Source organism: Bison bison, unplaced genomic scaffold (assembly GCF_000754665.1).
Source record: "Bison bison bison isolate TAMUID 2011002044 unplaced genomic scaffold, Bison_UMD1.0 scf7180017864484, whole genome shotgun sequence".
NCBI classification, from domain to species: Eukaryota; Metazoa; Chordata; class Mammalia; order Artiodactyla; family Bovidae; genus Bison; species Bison bison.
In genome coordinates, this window is record NW_011495044.1 from 5,292,019 (window position 1) to 5,309,053 (window position 17,035).

The 17,035-nt window shown below is 43.5% G+C and overlaps 1 protein-coding gene across 13 annotated transcripts in view; it reads right to left on the minus strand.

Moving 5' to 3' along the window:
* MACF1 (microtubule-actin crosslinking factor 1) overlaps positions 1-17,035 on the minus strand; it is a 342,575-nt gene that overhangs the window by 77,564 nt on the left and 247,976 nt on the right. For 12 of the 13 annotated variants that reach the window (XM_010862748.1, XM_010862749.1, XM_010862747.1 and 9 more), the window contains 6 exons: positions 15,652-15,714; positions 14,757-14,998; positions 13,819-13,948; positions 12,785-12,984; positions 9,602-10,097; positions 7,438-8,909 (listed from right to left, as the gene is read on the minus strand). In XM_010862748.1, the coding sequence (XP_010861050.1) occupies positions 7,438-8,909; positions 9,602-10,097; positions 12,785-12,984; positions 13,819-13,948; positions 14,757-14,998; positions 15,652-15,714 (2,603 nt within the window). The remainder of the gene's footprint in view (positions 1-7,437; positions 8,910-9,601; positions 10,098-12,784; positions 12,985-13,818; positions 13,949-14,756; positions 14,999-15,651; positions 15,715-17,035) is intronic. The other variant, XM_010862750.1, reaches the window with a different exon arrangement.

The window sequence follows — 17,035 nt, forward strand, 5'->3', positions numbered from 1 at the left end:
ATATATTAGAAAAAAAAAATGTAGTTTCTGGGGGGGGTGGGGGGTGGGGATAAGCACTCACAGAAAGAAGGGTGAGTACAGACAGAAGCTAAGGGAAGACCACCTTGAAGGCTTCCATTTTAAAAGGCTACAGCATAATTTATGTCTGTTTTTTCCGTGGGAACCATGTGCGTACACGCTGGCTGTCCAATCACGCTAGCTCTCTGCGTTCCTAACAGAGGATCTTTTGTTCCAAATAGCAAGGCTCAAAAGGGACGGAGTCTGATAAAATCACACTGAGGTCAGTATCCCAGCTGGTGCAGGGCTTATGCCATTCCATAACACACCCTACAGGAAGCAGCTTGAGATACACAGCTGACTGACTTCCATAGCAGGAGTCTTGTGGCAAGCAGGGTGGGGTGGGGACTGGCCAAGCATGGAGGGCATTCTTTAGCCCTCCATGACTCAAATTAGTGACTCAAATTAGTTCACTAAGATCCTGACTTGATCTAACAGATCTGTTTAAATCACTCTCAGAACCAACACTTTTTTTTTGCTAAAAGGAAAACCACAAAGTTTCCCCAGGCAATGGAACTATTTCATCAGTTAACTCTTACTTGTCATGGAATCTGAAAAGGGCAAGATTCCAAAATCCTCTGTATTTCAAGAAATAGGCTGAATAATCCTTTGTTTGAAGTGGCTATTCTGTGTATTATAGGAAATTCAGCAGCACCCACTAGATGCCGGGAGCAGCCTCCCCAGTTATGACAGTACCAAACGTCTCTAGATGTGGTCAATGTCCCCTAAGGGCCCAAACTGCCTCCCCTACCCTCACTGGGGCCACTGGTCAAGCATGAGCTTTGGTGCCAAACATCTTTCCAATCCCAGCTCTAACATTTACTGCTATGTGGCTTGAACAAATTACTTTAACACCTTCAAACCTCAGTTTTCTTATCTGCAACTGGGATTTTAAATGTCTGATTCATGGAGGTGGGGGTGGGGAGGAAGTTAGGACTGGAGATCATTTAGACTCAGGTCTCTTACTATTCTTGCCGCTATGTGCCTACTACTGCAGCTCTTTGCACCTGTTTCTCATGCTGCACTGCCAACTAGAGACTGAGATCCCACCTTGCACGAAGGACTGACCCAGAGCCAGTGCTCAGTAAGGATGGACTGACAGGAATACAGAACCCCTTCCGCCTGACCTCCACGAAGGGATCCAGGGACCATCACCTTGCAGCTCTCACTCTCATCCCTGATGGCCAAAGTTGTGAAAGGTCCACATTTCAAATCACAGGACCGGTGGTAGGAAAACAGCTTGTAAAGGTTCAGGGGAGAAGTGTATCATGTTACTCTTTCACAGACAATACCAGACACTGGTATCTGAACAGCACCCCAGTAGTGGCAGTGGCAAAGTGTGAAGGAAGGTGGGGAGGGAACACATTCTCCCCACAGCGAGGCTTTTCTACCCGGGACAGCTGAGACTTGGGACGAGTTCCTCTGGCAGGAGACAGCCTTTGTGCAGTGATGTTTTAGTGCAGTGACCTGACCTGACCTGACTCCCTGTGGGACTGATTTTATTCCTGGTAAACCAACCACCTCCAACAACAAAGTGCCTTTCAAAGCAACTCATCTCACTTCCTAGAGGCTCACCTCTTATGGCTTGTGTGCCAGAGAGCTCATTGGAAAGTACCCAGGACTAGGCTAAGGCTGAGGCCACTTACCAAGCATTTCTAGACACAGCGAGAAACAGCCCCGTTCTGCAAGCCTGTGCTTATCTCAACCACATCCACTATTCAAAACTCAGTGACAAACCCAAGTTCAGCACAGGGTAAATTCTAGTTTTTCTGGATACCCGTGTTTCCCACGATGATCAATCTTAGTTGCAAATGCTACATGCTGACATGATGTGTGAAGAATTTCAGTAAACGCAATTGAAACTGCTCAGTCCTTCCTTCTGGTTGAGAATATATTCATTTGTTGCTTCCCTTGCTATCAAAATTTCCAGCCGGATTTTTGTGAAATTCATCAACACTCTCTTGATGCCCTTCCATCTGATTTTACTACCTTCACTGAGACGTGAGGCTCCTCAAGGTGATGTAATGGCTACAAGCTTGGGGTTTTGCCTGTGGTGCTGATACTGAAAATATTAACGGCAATACTTTAAAATGGGGCTGGAAAAAGTTCAACATGCAGCTAACTTAAAGGTCTTAAAGACTCCTTCACCTTCTCCCCACCCAGCTGCAACGGTAGGGGTGGAGAGGATTATTACACAGCATTGGAATTCTGGGGGGGGCGGGGAGGTGCAGAGGGAGATGCTCACATAAGGGTTATAAATACCAGCAGCCAAACTGTGAGCTCCTGGGCTGAGAACAACTGACAGCCTGTAGGCTCCCCTTAAAGGCACAGAGCAAGGAAGCTCCCTGGAGTATTTCCACAAAGGAAGTTCCTCTTCTTCAGAGGAACGCTCCATCAGCTGAACACCTGCATCAACAACGCTACGCAGAAGAAACCAGCCACAGATGCCAGGAAAAGCGACGAGGAGATTTTAAACCAGACAGAGATCAGCACCAGGAAAAATAAGGAAACCAGGGCCTGGCCTAAGGGAAAGCTGATTTACAGACGGGTGTTGCTGCTTCACAGTTATGATCAGATTACCAGAAGGTGACTTGCTACATTAAGATCTACCTTAATCAACGAGCACCTTTTCCAACTGAGTTCTAAATTATCCACAGAGAGGCAGCAATTTTCTCCTTCCTCAGGCAGTGGTTCTCAACTGAGGGGATTTTTCCTTCCAGGGGCATCTGGCAATGTGCAGTGGCATTTCGGGCTGTCACATCAGGGAAAAGCTGTTACTGGCATCGAGTGGGTAGACGGAGATCAGGGATGCTGCTGAACGTCCCACAATGCACAGGACAGCTGCCTACAACCAAGAGCTGTCCCACTCCAAATATCCAGAGTGCTCAGGCTGAGAAACCTTAAGGGCATTCTTTCTACTTCCTTGGACCCCAGTTTTTATTGGAGTTGTCGCTGTTTAGTCCTGTGCTGTGCTAAGTCGTTTCATCGTGTCCGACTCTTTGCGAACCTCCAGGCTCCTCTATCCATGGGATTTCCCAAGCAAGAATACTGAAGTGGGATACCATTTCCTCCTCCAGGGTATCTTCCTGACCCAGGGATCGAACCCCGTCTCTTGTGTCTCCTGCACTGGCAGGCGAATTTTTTACCACTAACGCCACCAGGGTAGCCTGGTTTAAGGAAGAAAGAAAAAACCAACACAGGCCAAGGGTCAGCACAAAGTTGGGGGGGGGGGGCGGCGCGCAGGTCTACTCATCTTATCTTGGCTGCTGCAAAGCTGGCGATACCTAAACCTCTGGAGACAGACGAGTCATACCAAGTGTGATTTCCTTTCTCTCCAAGGGCAGGCAGATAATGCTAACCTCACTTGCTTTCCTCTCTGGTAAGTCTAACTGGCAAACACACAGAGGAGCTGATACTGTCTTTGTAATTATTTGAAAAGGAGTGAAATATCCATCATTGTCCAAATTGGCAGTCTCTCAGCTCCATGGCAGGCCCTGTCCTCCAAGAGTTTTTACATGTGCTCTCAGGGAAGCTTATGCTTGCTTTCCATGAGGCCAAAAAAAAAAAAAAAAGAATCAAATGAACAAGTTTATGGGGCTTTCTTGTTCTGGCTTCACAGTAGGATAGAGGTCTCCAGACACAGGCTGCAAGGGCATGCAGTCCCTGACCCTGGGCTCTGCTCAGTCTCAATCAAGACTGGGGACGGCCCTAAGGAAGCCCGCGGCCTCACCAACAGCCCCTCAGACCCACACGTCATGACTGAGAGGCCGCTGTGGGTCCTGAGGCGGATACAAGGGAGGGGCTAGTGTAAGACTCAGAATGATCTCAGTTCTTGATTACAAAACCTACACAGGCAATTTCAAAATGTCTTTGTTATCATCAGACTTCATAGATTTCTTCTCTACATCTAGAGTCTTTTTCTTTCCTTCCTAGAAAGGTCACCCTGAGGGAATTCTTTGGCTTAAGTTTCAATGAAATAAAGGTCCTTCCTTTCTTGTTAGACTCTAGTTATGTATACATTTAATACAATTCCTTTTTCTCAATAATCAGAGACTCTCTTGTTCAGGAAAATGGAATTTCCTGAAGAGATTAACCAAAGTCTTTTCCTTCCAGTTTCTCCAAACATATTCAATATTTTCTTTCATGGCTTTCTTCCTTTTTTGTGGAAGACAGAGACAGCAGAATGCAGTAAAGTGTCTAACCCAAGAGGCTTGAGGTCTTTGCCTGTTTAGTGGGAAAGGACTCTCTTCCCTTCCATCTCATGGGTCCTCGCTGGCTGACCAGATTTTATCAATTATTCAGAAGCAACTGAGGGAAAAGTCTTTCCTAGGAATAATGACTTCCAGTTTTTCACATTCATTTAAGAAGAGAATCATTTTCCCCAGAGGCCAACTGCCTTTCCAAGCATTTATCAGCACTGCTGCACAGTCCCAGGCAAGCCTGGGGTCCTCCACAAACCTGACTCATCTGTCCATTCAGACCATCCCCAGTGGAATCAGCAGGGTCATAGCACAGCCCGCATTTCCATCTCACAGATTCATACTCTTCTCTTCAGCAGATTCTGTGCTGAGAGCACGATCCCATTGTAAAAAGAAAAGAGGTGAAAACTTAAAACGAATGCTGTTTTTTAATACTTATCTTCATCTTTGTTTTTCCTTATTAAAAAACAATTTGAATCTGAAAGCTGAATCACACTACATGCATCTGGTCTGCTGCTGGGATGAGGGAAGATGAGTCTATCGTTGGAATACAGAACACATTAACCTAGGAACTCAGATCATGAAAATGACTCAGTCCTCAGAATGGGTCCAGAAAGAACTTCCCTTGGATCAGCCTCTTGGGGTCTATGAAGTGAGATACACAGCTTTTCCCTTCTCATTGTTTTCACTTCCCATGAGTTCAGCACGAGCCCAGCCAGGACTGTCTTCCTCCCCACCTGCCTTAAGACCTTTGCCGGGAGGAGGCAAAAACTCTTCCCCAAGCCCTTGCCTTGGTAAAGTGGATCTGGGGAACCAGACTGCTGATGTGCACCCCCAACTTGAGCAGGGTACACACAGGGCACGCAGCTTCACCGCCTTCTTCTCGCACTCATCTTCCAGTCTTGCCTTGTCAACACCAGCTCCCTGCAGATAAACACACTGGCCCCAGCCCTCACAGCCACAGTACTGGTCGTGGGAGGCTTCTCAGCAATCAGTGAAACATGTCTGCTATACCGAGCAACTCAGCAGCTACTGAACCCCGAGTGCTGCTGGGCTATACGCTAGGATACAAATAAAATACAAGGATGTCCAGGAATTTACTAAAAGCTTTCAGCAGCATCACAATTCAGAATGTCTCTAGAAACCAAGGATTAAATGAACAGGAAACAATTACTTGTCCTCAAATCCAAACACTGTATATGCTTGTCTGTGGATTCTTTTTAACATCCTAGGTCATATTTAATGCAATTTTAACAGGCTTGTTTACTTTGTTTTCGGCTCACTGAAGATCTGAAGGAAGAGATAGACTGCTCAAGACAGTGAAAAGTAATAGCAGTAAGAAATAATACCTGGTATCAGGGTAATGGGGGAAGAAACAGAAACTACATCCCCCCAAATACACACACACACACAACTGAACTTAACCAGTACAGCTATTAGAGGCCCTTCAAAACAAACTCAAACTGCATGGTAATTTAAGAACATTTAGTACAAAGTAGCCCCAATGTGTCTCATGTCCCTGAGGATATCACCACAGTGGAGAACAGTTACAATCTGCTTAGTAATGTTAACCTGCACTTGTAAAGAAAAATTTACAATATAATGTAATGTTTAGGAAATTAGGCAAATAAGAATTAAAATAATTCCATATAAACCAGAATCTTAGTTTGATAAGACTAACTTGGTGCCTCAAAGGATAAACTTCAGTTTTCTAAAAAAACCTCATTTAGTTGATTAGACAATTGATTCTAATTAACCTGGATTCAAGTAAACCGGACATATGAAGCATGCCTATAACAGAAGCTCTGCTTTCGAGGGGCTTACAGTGGAAGAGGGAAGAGAAGCCCATGTGACACAGCAGGAAAGGCCACCCGGCCACTGATCAGGTAGGGGCCTTTCCCCGAGGATAACACCTGGGTTTGTGGGTTTGAACTTTCTCTACCTACCCTTTCCTTACCCAGGGCCTCGAGAATCCCAGCTGTGATAACTAGGGCTGCTCCACATTGCACTGTCAGGGGGTCTTCAGTCAATGTCTCGCCTTAGTGCGGAACATCCCCTAGCCTAGAGGGGTCCTTCTGAAACAGCCACCTGGATCTTGTCTACAAATTTGTGATCTTTTTCGGGATCATGTGGCTCTGACCTGGTGTCATACCACCTTTCCAACCATATTTTTAATAGGAAGAATCCTGACAGGCAGGGACTCTGAGAGAACAAGTCTGATGGCAAAGCATTTCTGTGTAAGTAGGAACAATTGCCACTGGTAACAGGAGTCAAGCGCTGGAAGTACCCTTTCCAAATCTACTCCAGGAACCAAGAAGGAAAGAGCAGGTGCACAGGCCTCCAGCAGGGGAGAGAGGTCCTTTCAGGTAAGTCTGGGATGAAAGGCTCACCCCAAGCAGTGAGAGCCGACACCCGACAGACGGGCCCAAGTTCCGAGCCCAAACCTGGCAAATTTGCACTTTTGAGTCAACTCCTGTCTTCTTCCCCTGGTGTTTTAATAGAGACTCACAGAAGTTCAGGACTGGAAATTCTGACTCAGGCAAAGAATCAAAATATTTTTGCAACTAAGGTTGTGCTTCTCAAACTCTTCTACATGCAGAGAACTTGTGTTCTTGAGGAGTCTGGGGCATAGTCTTAAGCACTACTTGCTACAAGTGGAAAATTTCTTTGGAGTGTTATGTTTTGTGTTAATAGTTCACGAGGATTTTTCATTTTCTTTCAGAACACATCAATCATGTGTCAGTAATTTTCCCTCCAAATCTGTGAAAAAAACCCCCACACTTTAGGAAGAAGAGTCCATGTTTATCTTATGGGTTCTTATACCTCCATCTGAAAAACAGAGCCCTCAACCAACATTCACTGCTGTTACAAAAGTTAGTTAATGTGAACTCCCAAGAAATCACAAGAGAAGATTCTTAGAATAAGAAATAAGGTTCAGTCTGTCTATATCCTTAATTGGCTATAAACATTAAAATAAATTAGAATAGAGGAAACTTCAACCCAGTTGGTCAGAAGTGCAAGAGACTATTTAGTCTGCAAACTGTGTGCTCTGGTGTGACGGAAGTGAGACTAACGAAACCAGAGACAGAAGTGAAGATGCGCACTCACTCGGTCTCCAAGTTACAGGAAAAGAAATACACATATCAGACAGGAAAAGGTAAAAAACAAGGGCAAGGCTTACTTTAAAATCTGCTAATTGTTGGTTGATGACATCCACCTCGGTCCCCACGACCCACTGGAGGGCCTCCCCCTCCTCTGCTGCCGTGGTCATATCATTGAGCACTTTCAGCTTCTGATAGAAGTCCTCCACGCGGCCCAGGGTCAGCTCCAGCTGCTCCTGCCGAGCTCGGCTCCTCTCCGTAAGTTTGCTGCACTGTTTGCTCAGGGCTTCTAACTCCCTCTTGAGACCCAGCAGGTCCAGAGTCCCCTCTTCCTCCAGCATTTGTCGGCACTCTGCTTCTGAGGCCTCGATGTCCAGCTTGAGGGCTTGGATCTTGTTAAGGAACAGCCGCACGTCCTCAATCTGGGACTGGAGGCTGTCAGTGTCTCGGCCGATAGCACCCATGCCATCCAGCTCATCGTCCAGGTCTGCCAACTGAGAAAACATTTCTCGGACGCGGCAGTGAAACTGGCCAATCCCCTCCAGCTTGTTCTCCATGGCCATGCAGCCACTGTTCACTCTTTGCTTCACTTCTAGGAACTCCTGCTGGGCAACTTCAGCTTGATGGAGAAGCTGGGAAGCATCAGATCCATCTGGGGCATCCTCCACCAGGCCCCGAGTGAAGTTCCGCAGGTAGTCCACCTGGGGCTCCAGGGTCTGTAGCACTTCCTGCTGGGCTCTCAGCTTCTCCAGGTTCTTGTTGCTGCAGGCTTGAGAACCGAGGGCATCAAAAATCTCAAGTTGGTGTTTGGCCCCTTCGACTTTCTTTTCAATATTCTTAAAACTTTCCTGGAACTCCTTGAGCCTCTGAGTCATTTCTTCAAGGGACCCCGTTTTGGCCTGTAGCTCTTCTGTGATGGAATCCATGTTCTGGTTGATACCAGCCTTCTCATCCCGGATGTCATCCTCATCTGTCTCTGAAGAGTTGATCAAAATGTCAGCAGCACTGTTCAGGATTTCCAACAGGGAGCGGCGCTTCTCCACCTCGCTCAGCATAGCCTTCGATCTGAGGAGATGGGACTCCAGCTGCACGGGATCCAGAGTGACCCGCAAGTCAGACGTCTTGGCCTTACAGTCTTCTATCCACGGCACCAGGTCTTCCACGTGCCACTGGTATTTCTGAGCCTTCTGCAGACAGTCCTTGAGCCTGGACTGTCTGTCTGCAGTTTTTTTACTAAGCTCTTCCCAGTGGCTCTTGAGCTCAACCAGCTGGTTTTGTAGAGTCTTCTTCTCTTCTCCAGGAGGGACAGAAAGCAGCAGAGATTCTCCTTCTGCCACAATCACCTCGTAGGAACCACTGTGCTGGTTAAGGCTCTTCTGAAACTCTTCATTCTCCTGTAGCTGAGACTGTAGCTGCTCCAGCTTTGCAGAGATTGGGCGGTTTTTTGCTTGCTGGCTTTGTTTGTCATCCAACCAGGTTCTCAGTTCATCAAACATTTGCTGGAACTGCTGGGTGCTGGCAAGAGCTGCCTGGAGTCTGTTCATGCGATCAGCTGAAATGAGAAAATCAAATTTAAATCATCAAGTCTGAACATGGCATTCAAAATGTTTCCTGGGAGTATATGGTCTAATTGTAGGAAAAGGAAACTGATGCTAACCAAGGGTCTACCTAAAAGAAGCAGAGCTAAGTTCTTTCATATACTGCATCCTACACAATCCTCACATCAAGTCTGTAAGGTGATTTGACTAAGACAAGTAAACTTTTAACTTCTAAGCTGGTAAAAAGCCATAAATGTCTTCAGATAAAGAGACAACAAATTAATAACAAAATTTTTCTTGTACAAGACCATCATAAGAAGTCTAGAACATGTTCTAATTTTGTATATATGATATATATGCATGTACACATAGAATGTAAATGAGTATCAATGAAAGTACGTGTGTACTTAGATGTACTTATAAGTACATCTAAGAGCATGAATCTCTACCTGCTGGCTGGATTTATACCAGCACTCTTATCTTTAGGGTCATGGTATATAAAAGCCATGTAAAGTCATTGCTTGTGACCAATCAATGTGTGATGACCTTGGCAGTCCTCACTGTAGCTGGACAAAGGCATAGGGTCACACCGTTCTGAGTCCAAAAGCTACTTAAAGGTCACCTTAGATTCTTGGGACCACGAATCCATTCCTTCTTTTGGCTTGCCAACAATGATGGCAGCAGTGTGTTCTTCACCTCAACTCACCTGCAAGGTCTTCTAAACCTTGGAGGGGCAGGGCAACAGTCTCCAAACGCTTCTTCAGCTCATCCTTGAGGTACTGCTCACCAATGAGCACTGACAGCTCATCGCAGAGTGTCTGCGCCTCCTTAATCTCCTGGTCTAATTGCTCCACATCGGATCGAATCTCGCTGGTCTCCTCCAGCTGCTGCTTCACAGCCTCGGGTTGGGTGCTGATGGCCGACTGGCCGCTCAGTCGCTGCCCAACTGCCTTTACTTTCTCTGATAAGTCCTGCAGCAGCTCCTGGTACTGGGTGCTTTTGACAACAGCTTGGTCAATATGGTTGGAACGGGAATTGAGTTTGTCAGTCAGTTCAATCCACTTCTCATTGATGCTCTGGAGCTCCTTCTGCACTTGGCTGGTGGAAGCAGAGGCATCTCCAGGGCCTGTTAGGATGCCCTGAGCAGCCTCGTTCAGCTGCTCATGCTGCTGCCTGCGTGCTTCGAATTCCTTCAGCATAAACTGTGATAGAAATGACACCACAGTGTTTAGATAGAAAACAGATCTAAAAACAGTGTCAAAACACAAACTGATTTTAGATTGTGCCAAGTAGTGCCAACTCCTTTTGAAAATAAAGCAGAAAACTCCAAAGACCAGGCTACTGGGAAAATGCAGTATCACTTTTAACAGCTGCTTAATTAAAAAAAAACAAACTTATTTTGAAAGGATCATTGATTGTGTCTATTTTATTTCTCTTCCTTATTTGTCCTATAGTGTTTCAACATCAGTTACTAAGGTCCGCCTTGGTTGGGAAAACAAAGTTTGTTGACTGGATTGGCAATCGTCAGCTCTGCCAGGCAAAACCCAGGCCTCTGAATGAGGAACTTGAAACCCTGGGTCTCAAAATGAACTATGTTACTGGCAGAGCTTGCCATTTCAACTCTAAATGCCCTGTTTTGCTTATTTCCTTTCTCAAATTTCCAACAGCACATATAAAGCTATACATTATAATAAAGCACAATTAGATAAAAAGCTTCTTTAAACCAAGTACTATTCCTTTTCACTCTTTTCTATCCACTGCTTCACTCATCAAAGAAGTTAAGATCACAGGCTCTGGAGTTAGACCTCTGGTTCAAATCCTAACTCCATCACTCACTAAGCTGTATAAACTTAGGCAGGTTTTTGAAAAGTCCCCAGCTTCCTTATCTGTAATATGAGGATAATAAAGTACTTACTTGGCTGTTGTTGGGATTAAATAAGAAAACTTATGGAAAGTACTCAGCACTGTGTCAAAATAAATATGCCAGGACCTCAAGGACTAATAGATATGTAAATAATGAACCATAATAGAATGTAACAGAAATTAAAATGCTAAAATGCTGACATGAACGTGGAATTGTGAAAGCAAGAAGTAAAGGTGGTTAATTCCTCAGGGGGTGACAAGCATAGAAGAAGGAAATCAGAAGGGCTTCCAGGTAACACTGAGCAGCACACAAGTCCTCCCAGGAACAGAGAGTGAGGCTGGTCAGAGGAGGGCCTGGGCACCGCAGAGGCGCGGAGACCCCCAGATCTGTGAGTGCAGCGTGCTCAGGGAGGAACTCACTCTTGGGGGGGAAGAAGCCCGGGTGCGTGGGGGAAGAGCTGGCGAGACAAACTGGCACTAGACTGTGCAAAGCCTCATGCACCATAGTCGGAGGTATTTGAGCTTTGTTCAATAAGCAGCCAAGAGCCACGGAGGCATTTTAGTATATTCAGATATATGATTTAAGAGGATAACTTGATAATTGTGTGGAGGATAAACTAGACCAAGAAGCCCTTTAAGGGGCTACTGTTACGGGAAGAGGCCCGAGATGTAGCCTACTAGCATATAGAGTGGAGAAGAGAGGCTTAGAACAGTGGTTCTCAAATTGGGGTCTGGGGGCCCCTGGGAGTCCCTAAGCCCTTGCATGGCATCAGTAAGGTAAAAACTACTTTTATAAATACTAAGATGTTGTCTACCTTTTACGATTCTTATTTTCTCACGACATCGGCTATCACAACAGACTGAATGCAGAGGCAGATATGAAAATCTATGAGACTATTCTATTAAGTGAGACATTAAAAAGTTATTTATTTATTTTTGTTTTTTATATTTATTTTTGGCCACAGCTTGCGGGATCTTAGTTTCCTGACTAGAGTCTGAATCTGGGCCCTCGGCAGTGAGAGCACCGAGTCCTAACCTCTGGACCACTAAAGAATTCCCAAGTCAGACAACATTAAAGAGATTTGCAAAGATATAAAATAATGCCATTCTCATGCAATTTTATATATTTTGGAAAATATTCTTTTTTCACAAAAATGTTTATCTATGTTAGTGTTATGGTTATATCACTATAATTTTAAAAAGTAATTTATAAATGCACATTTAAAAAATTCCCCAGTGTTTTCATACAGTTAAAATGTATAGATATCAGTAGATGAACACAAGCTTTTTGGGATCCTCAATAATTTTTAAGAGGGTAAAAGGATTTTGAGAGCAAAATGTTTACTTTTGGAATGGAAACCAAAGGATTAGAAAACCACTGGATTAGAAAATTTGTAAGTAGACTAAATCGAACTTGGTAATTAATTGGAAGCAGGGACTAAGAGAAAGGGTTCTTTCAAAAATTAGTTTTAGGGGACTTAGTGGGTGGTCAGAAGATACAGAACAAGTTTAGGGAAGGATACAGAACAAGGAAATGTTCTAGGCAGGATTTCATCAGAAATGACACAAGGGACCAACCTAAATCTCACAGATGCGAGATGTGACATAAGGGGACCAACCTACAGCTCACAGATCCTCAGGGTCTCGGGTCCTGAGGTCTGATCAGCAGAAAATCTGTAAGTAAAGCCAGCAGACATAAAACCCTGCACGAAGTAATGCGAATCACTACCACTGGGGATTGAAAGTAACATATGATTCTAACATTTAGTCAGAAGTGCCCGTTCTACCATCTGCTCATCTTACTGCCTCGGTCAACAATATCAAAAATATAGTCATTGAACATTTGCTATTTGATAGGCACCATGATAAAGACGATACAAGCATCTCATTTAAAGTGAGGAAGTAGAGACTCCGAGAGGTTAAATGACTTGTCCAGGGTCATGTGAATCTATCTGTTGAGAGCAGCATTCAAACCCAGGTTCGTGTGCCTGAGTTCTTGGCTCGAAAGCTGTCAGGAACTGCTCACCTGGACCTGTTGCTTTTGTGCGTTCAGCATGTTGGGGTCAATAGACAGGGGGCCCAGCACCCCCATCATCAGCTCTTTCTCCATCAGCCAGGGCCGGAGCTGGGATTCTGCAGCCTGGAAGCAGGCCAGATGACTTGCAGATTCCTCCAGCTGCCTTTGCCGAGCCATTGTCACCTCGGTGGCCCTTTCCCATCGGGAATCTGTAGAGAGGAAATGAGAGAATGGATTCCTTTATCCTCATCAGCCACTAGCCTGGTCCCTAATATTCTACAGGAAATGACCCCTGGAGCATTATTTAATTTTTTTAAGTTAAAAATAACCTGCATTTAATTTTAACTAAAGTCACAAACAGTTTTGATTCATGACTATGGTGGTGGTTATATGAAACCACCCATGGGATAAAACTTCAGAGAAGTACATACGTACACAATACATGTAAAATACCTTATGCAACATATATATTATTTTATAAGCTGTTTTTAAACTTACTAATTAAGAACAGGACATTTTTCATGCCAGAAATTTTTTCATACCAGTACACATTCACCTACATCATTTATAGTTCCATAGTATGAGTATAGCATGTGTGCGTGTGTGTTAGCAGCTCAGTCGTGTCCAGCTCTTTGTGACCCTGATGGACTGTAGCCCATCAGGCTCCTCTGTCCATGGGATTTTCCAGGCAAGAATACTGGAGTGGGTTGCCATTTTCTTCTCCACGAGTACAGCATAATTTATCTAACTCTTTCATTGAATGTTTAGGTTATTTCCTGTTTTTAATTTTTTATCATCAATGCTCTCTTTGTCACAGAAAGACTGTCAGTTTGACTTGCCCAAAGAAGCCAAACTTCTGACACCTTGAGTGGAATCTCTGAATTTTTTCCATGATCAGGTTCATTCTCTAACCCTACCTGCCCTTCTTACTGGCTTATGACAATTAACAAAAAATAATTCTTGTTTACTGGATATTCTGCAAGCCTATATTTGTTTGAGGACAAGCAATTTAGTGAATTTGTAACACCCCTGTGATAACATACTGAGCTCCTCTTGCATTTTCTTCCAGTTTTCTGCTTCTTGTGAGTTGGGATATGTTATCAGTAATCCAGCCAGAGCTTCCTTTACATTTTGGACTTTTGGAGAATTCTGTTCCAATTCAGCCAGGAAGGCCTAGGAGAAAGACCATTACACACACCATGAGATTTCTGGACAGGAAACAAAGCTTGGAGTGTAGAGGAAATGATGGAAAGATGGGGCAGCAATTACAAGCTCAACTTCTGATTCTCTCCATGACTTGTTTCATGACTTTAAGATACCTAACCTTTCTGCTTGAATTTTTACTTAAAAGGAAAAGCCAGATGGCAAGATCTGAATTCCTTTTATGTAACATACATTAGTAACTATAAGAAAATAACTAATCCCTATAAACTAAAAGTGTCAGGAATTGATCCTGATCATGATGATGATAACAGTGATGCTTATGCCGTTGTAAAAGTTGATATGCTAGGCTCAAAGGGAATATCCAAATTTGGGGAGAAAGTTGTTTACCGAATTTTTTACATGGTCTTATTTCTTCCACCATTTTCTATAGTCCTACATGTCAATCTTAAGAATGAACTGCAATCATGGCAGTTTAGATCCCTCTAAATTGTGCTTTGATGGGATGTTTTGGCTATACCATCACATAGAAAATGAGATCCCATTTTCTGAACTGATGCTTCTGAGGAGGGCTATTGTCCTTATTCTCCTTCTGCAAACAGATCTGGTTTTGTTTCTCAATCTGATTTGTAACAATTTCTAATTTCATAGGCAAGAAAATTCTCTGGGAGAATTTAGGCATTTGAAAATCAAACACTCTGCTCATCATGACTGGGTGGTTGGCTATGTCTCCTTCTCAGGCCCCTGGGCTCAGGCAGGAACACTAGTACAACAGCCTTTTCCTCTTAGTATTGAGATGCAGCTATTGTGAACACAGTACCTTGTTAGACTCAGCCTGGGCTCTCACTGTCTCTGTCTTGGTTGGAGATGAAGAGGTGTCCATGCCTTTCAGGACTTCCTCTTTTGATTCCAGCCACTGCAGCACCGAACTTGCCTCCTTCTGAACTTCTTGCATTCTGCTCAGGACAGCCTGAAGGCTTTCCTGCCGTTCCCGAAGCACGCCCCCAAGTTTCTCATATTTCAAGTTTATATCTGACATGTCACACTGGATTTCCGTCAGATCTAGCATCACAGAAACAGAAATCAGACTGGGAATAGCTCTCAAGTATCCCCACTGGTTCCTCACTAAATTATTCATCAGGATTAAGTATCTCTCCCACTTTTTCTAGTGAACTAGAGATTATCTTCCTGCTAAATCACATAAAAGTTCCTGTTTACAAACAAAAGGCAAAAGAGCTCTCGCTAACCTGCTTTCTGATTCTGGCATGACATACTCACATGTATAAATAAAATAATAAAATACTAAGTAAACACAGGAGCAGCGAAAGTAAAGAGAGTGAAGGATCTGAGGCATTCTTCTACTTCTTTAAACTACAAAGAAAGCTTGGTGGGGAGTCTCAGGGCTAGATTAGACCGCCTCTAGTATAACTTCTTTATAATTCAAAGATTTGCATACATTTTCTTCCAAGTCTTTCCCTATTGGTCTTATCTAGTGGTCCAGTTTATTTGCTTGTACCTTTATTTCACTGGCTGCCAATCGGTTTAGCCTTTAGCTAGCAACAAAGAGGCATCACGGCTACTTCTCCCCAGATTCTCACGCTTACAACCCATCCTAGCAGCAGTCTTTCCACACATATGGAAACACACACAGATGCAAACACAAACACTGTCCTAACACACCCAACAAAGAGGCACTGTTGAAATGGCATTCTCACCTTTGCAGGTGTGGTATCCGTTTACACTGCCTACAGAGCTTCCTACAGAGGGCAGTATGGAACCTGAGCAGAAGGACAGAGAGACAAACAGGGCGAGACAAAACGTGTTAGGAATACATACAGGCACCGAGTTTATTCTTTGGCACTCACTGTAAGCTCAGGCATCAGGAAGTTAACACAGCACAAGACAACATACTCATGGAAAGAGACAAATCATTTTAGCTGCCAGGCAACAGTGTCACTAGGGGTGATTCAGCTCCTTAGCAGTAAGGATTACTAATCCTTTCTAGAGGAAATCCAGATTCCCTTCTTAAATCTCCAATTTGAATTCTTTGGACTCTGCCCTAATTTTGTGAAGCAAGTATTAGCAGAGTGACTAAGTCTTGAGACTAATATCTGACATACTTTGGAATGAGGATTTATAATATAGCCAAAAAGGTTCGACTTTAACATCAATGTTGTTCACCATAATAAAAATAAACAGTAAGTACAATTAAGGACATAAAAAGCAGCATTCTTTTAGTAAAGACATAAAAGCAAGCCCTTCTTATATTGTTTCAAAAGATTCCCTGTCTTTTTTTTTTTTTTCCCATGACTTTCTGCTCCCCTTCCCCCACCAGAAAACAGAAATTCTAAGTGCCAATAAATCTGGCTCATAAACATTCCCATAAATTCTGTTTAGGGTCGCTGGTTCTGTTTCTAATTACCACAATTTGACCTATATTCTCTCCAAGTTGATTCCTTACATTTCAGGAGTATCCCAAATAAGTAAAAACCAGATCATGCAATTACAAAGATTATAAAGAAATGTGAAGAACAGTCATGACATAATGTAACATTCCAAGAGCTGACTAAGACTCTCACATGTACTAATTTCACTGTGGAAAAAGTTATGTGTGAGGTTATATTAGAAAACAGTGATTGCAAAATTTTTAAATGTTAAAATTATTGTATTTTCAATTAAAAAATAGATCAAACACAAAGATCAGATTCCACTCCAGTGTGGTGAGGGCTAAAAAGAAACTGGACTAGTAATTTGAAGAAGACAGTCTAGACAAGACTGTCACTAACTCAGTACGTGAGCCTTAATCTGTGGACAGACTTCAGTATCTTCTCTGGGATATGAAGATAATCTTGTCAGCTTTCATGGGGTTACAGGTGAGAGGTAGTGAGGCAGTGGATGTGAAAGCACTTTATGAAGCCAAAAGAGCTCACAAACGTAAGGAACCAGAACATTCACGCGTTTTCAAAGATGGAAGAGAACTTTAAAAGTACTCAGGGTAGTTCAGGATGGGGAACACATGTATACCTGTGGCGGATTCATTTTGATATTTGGCAAAACTAATACAATTATGTAAAGTTTAAAAATAAAATAAAATTAGAA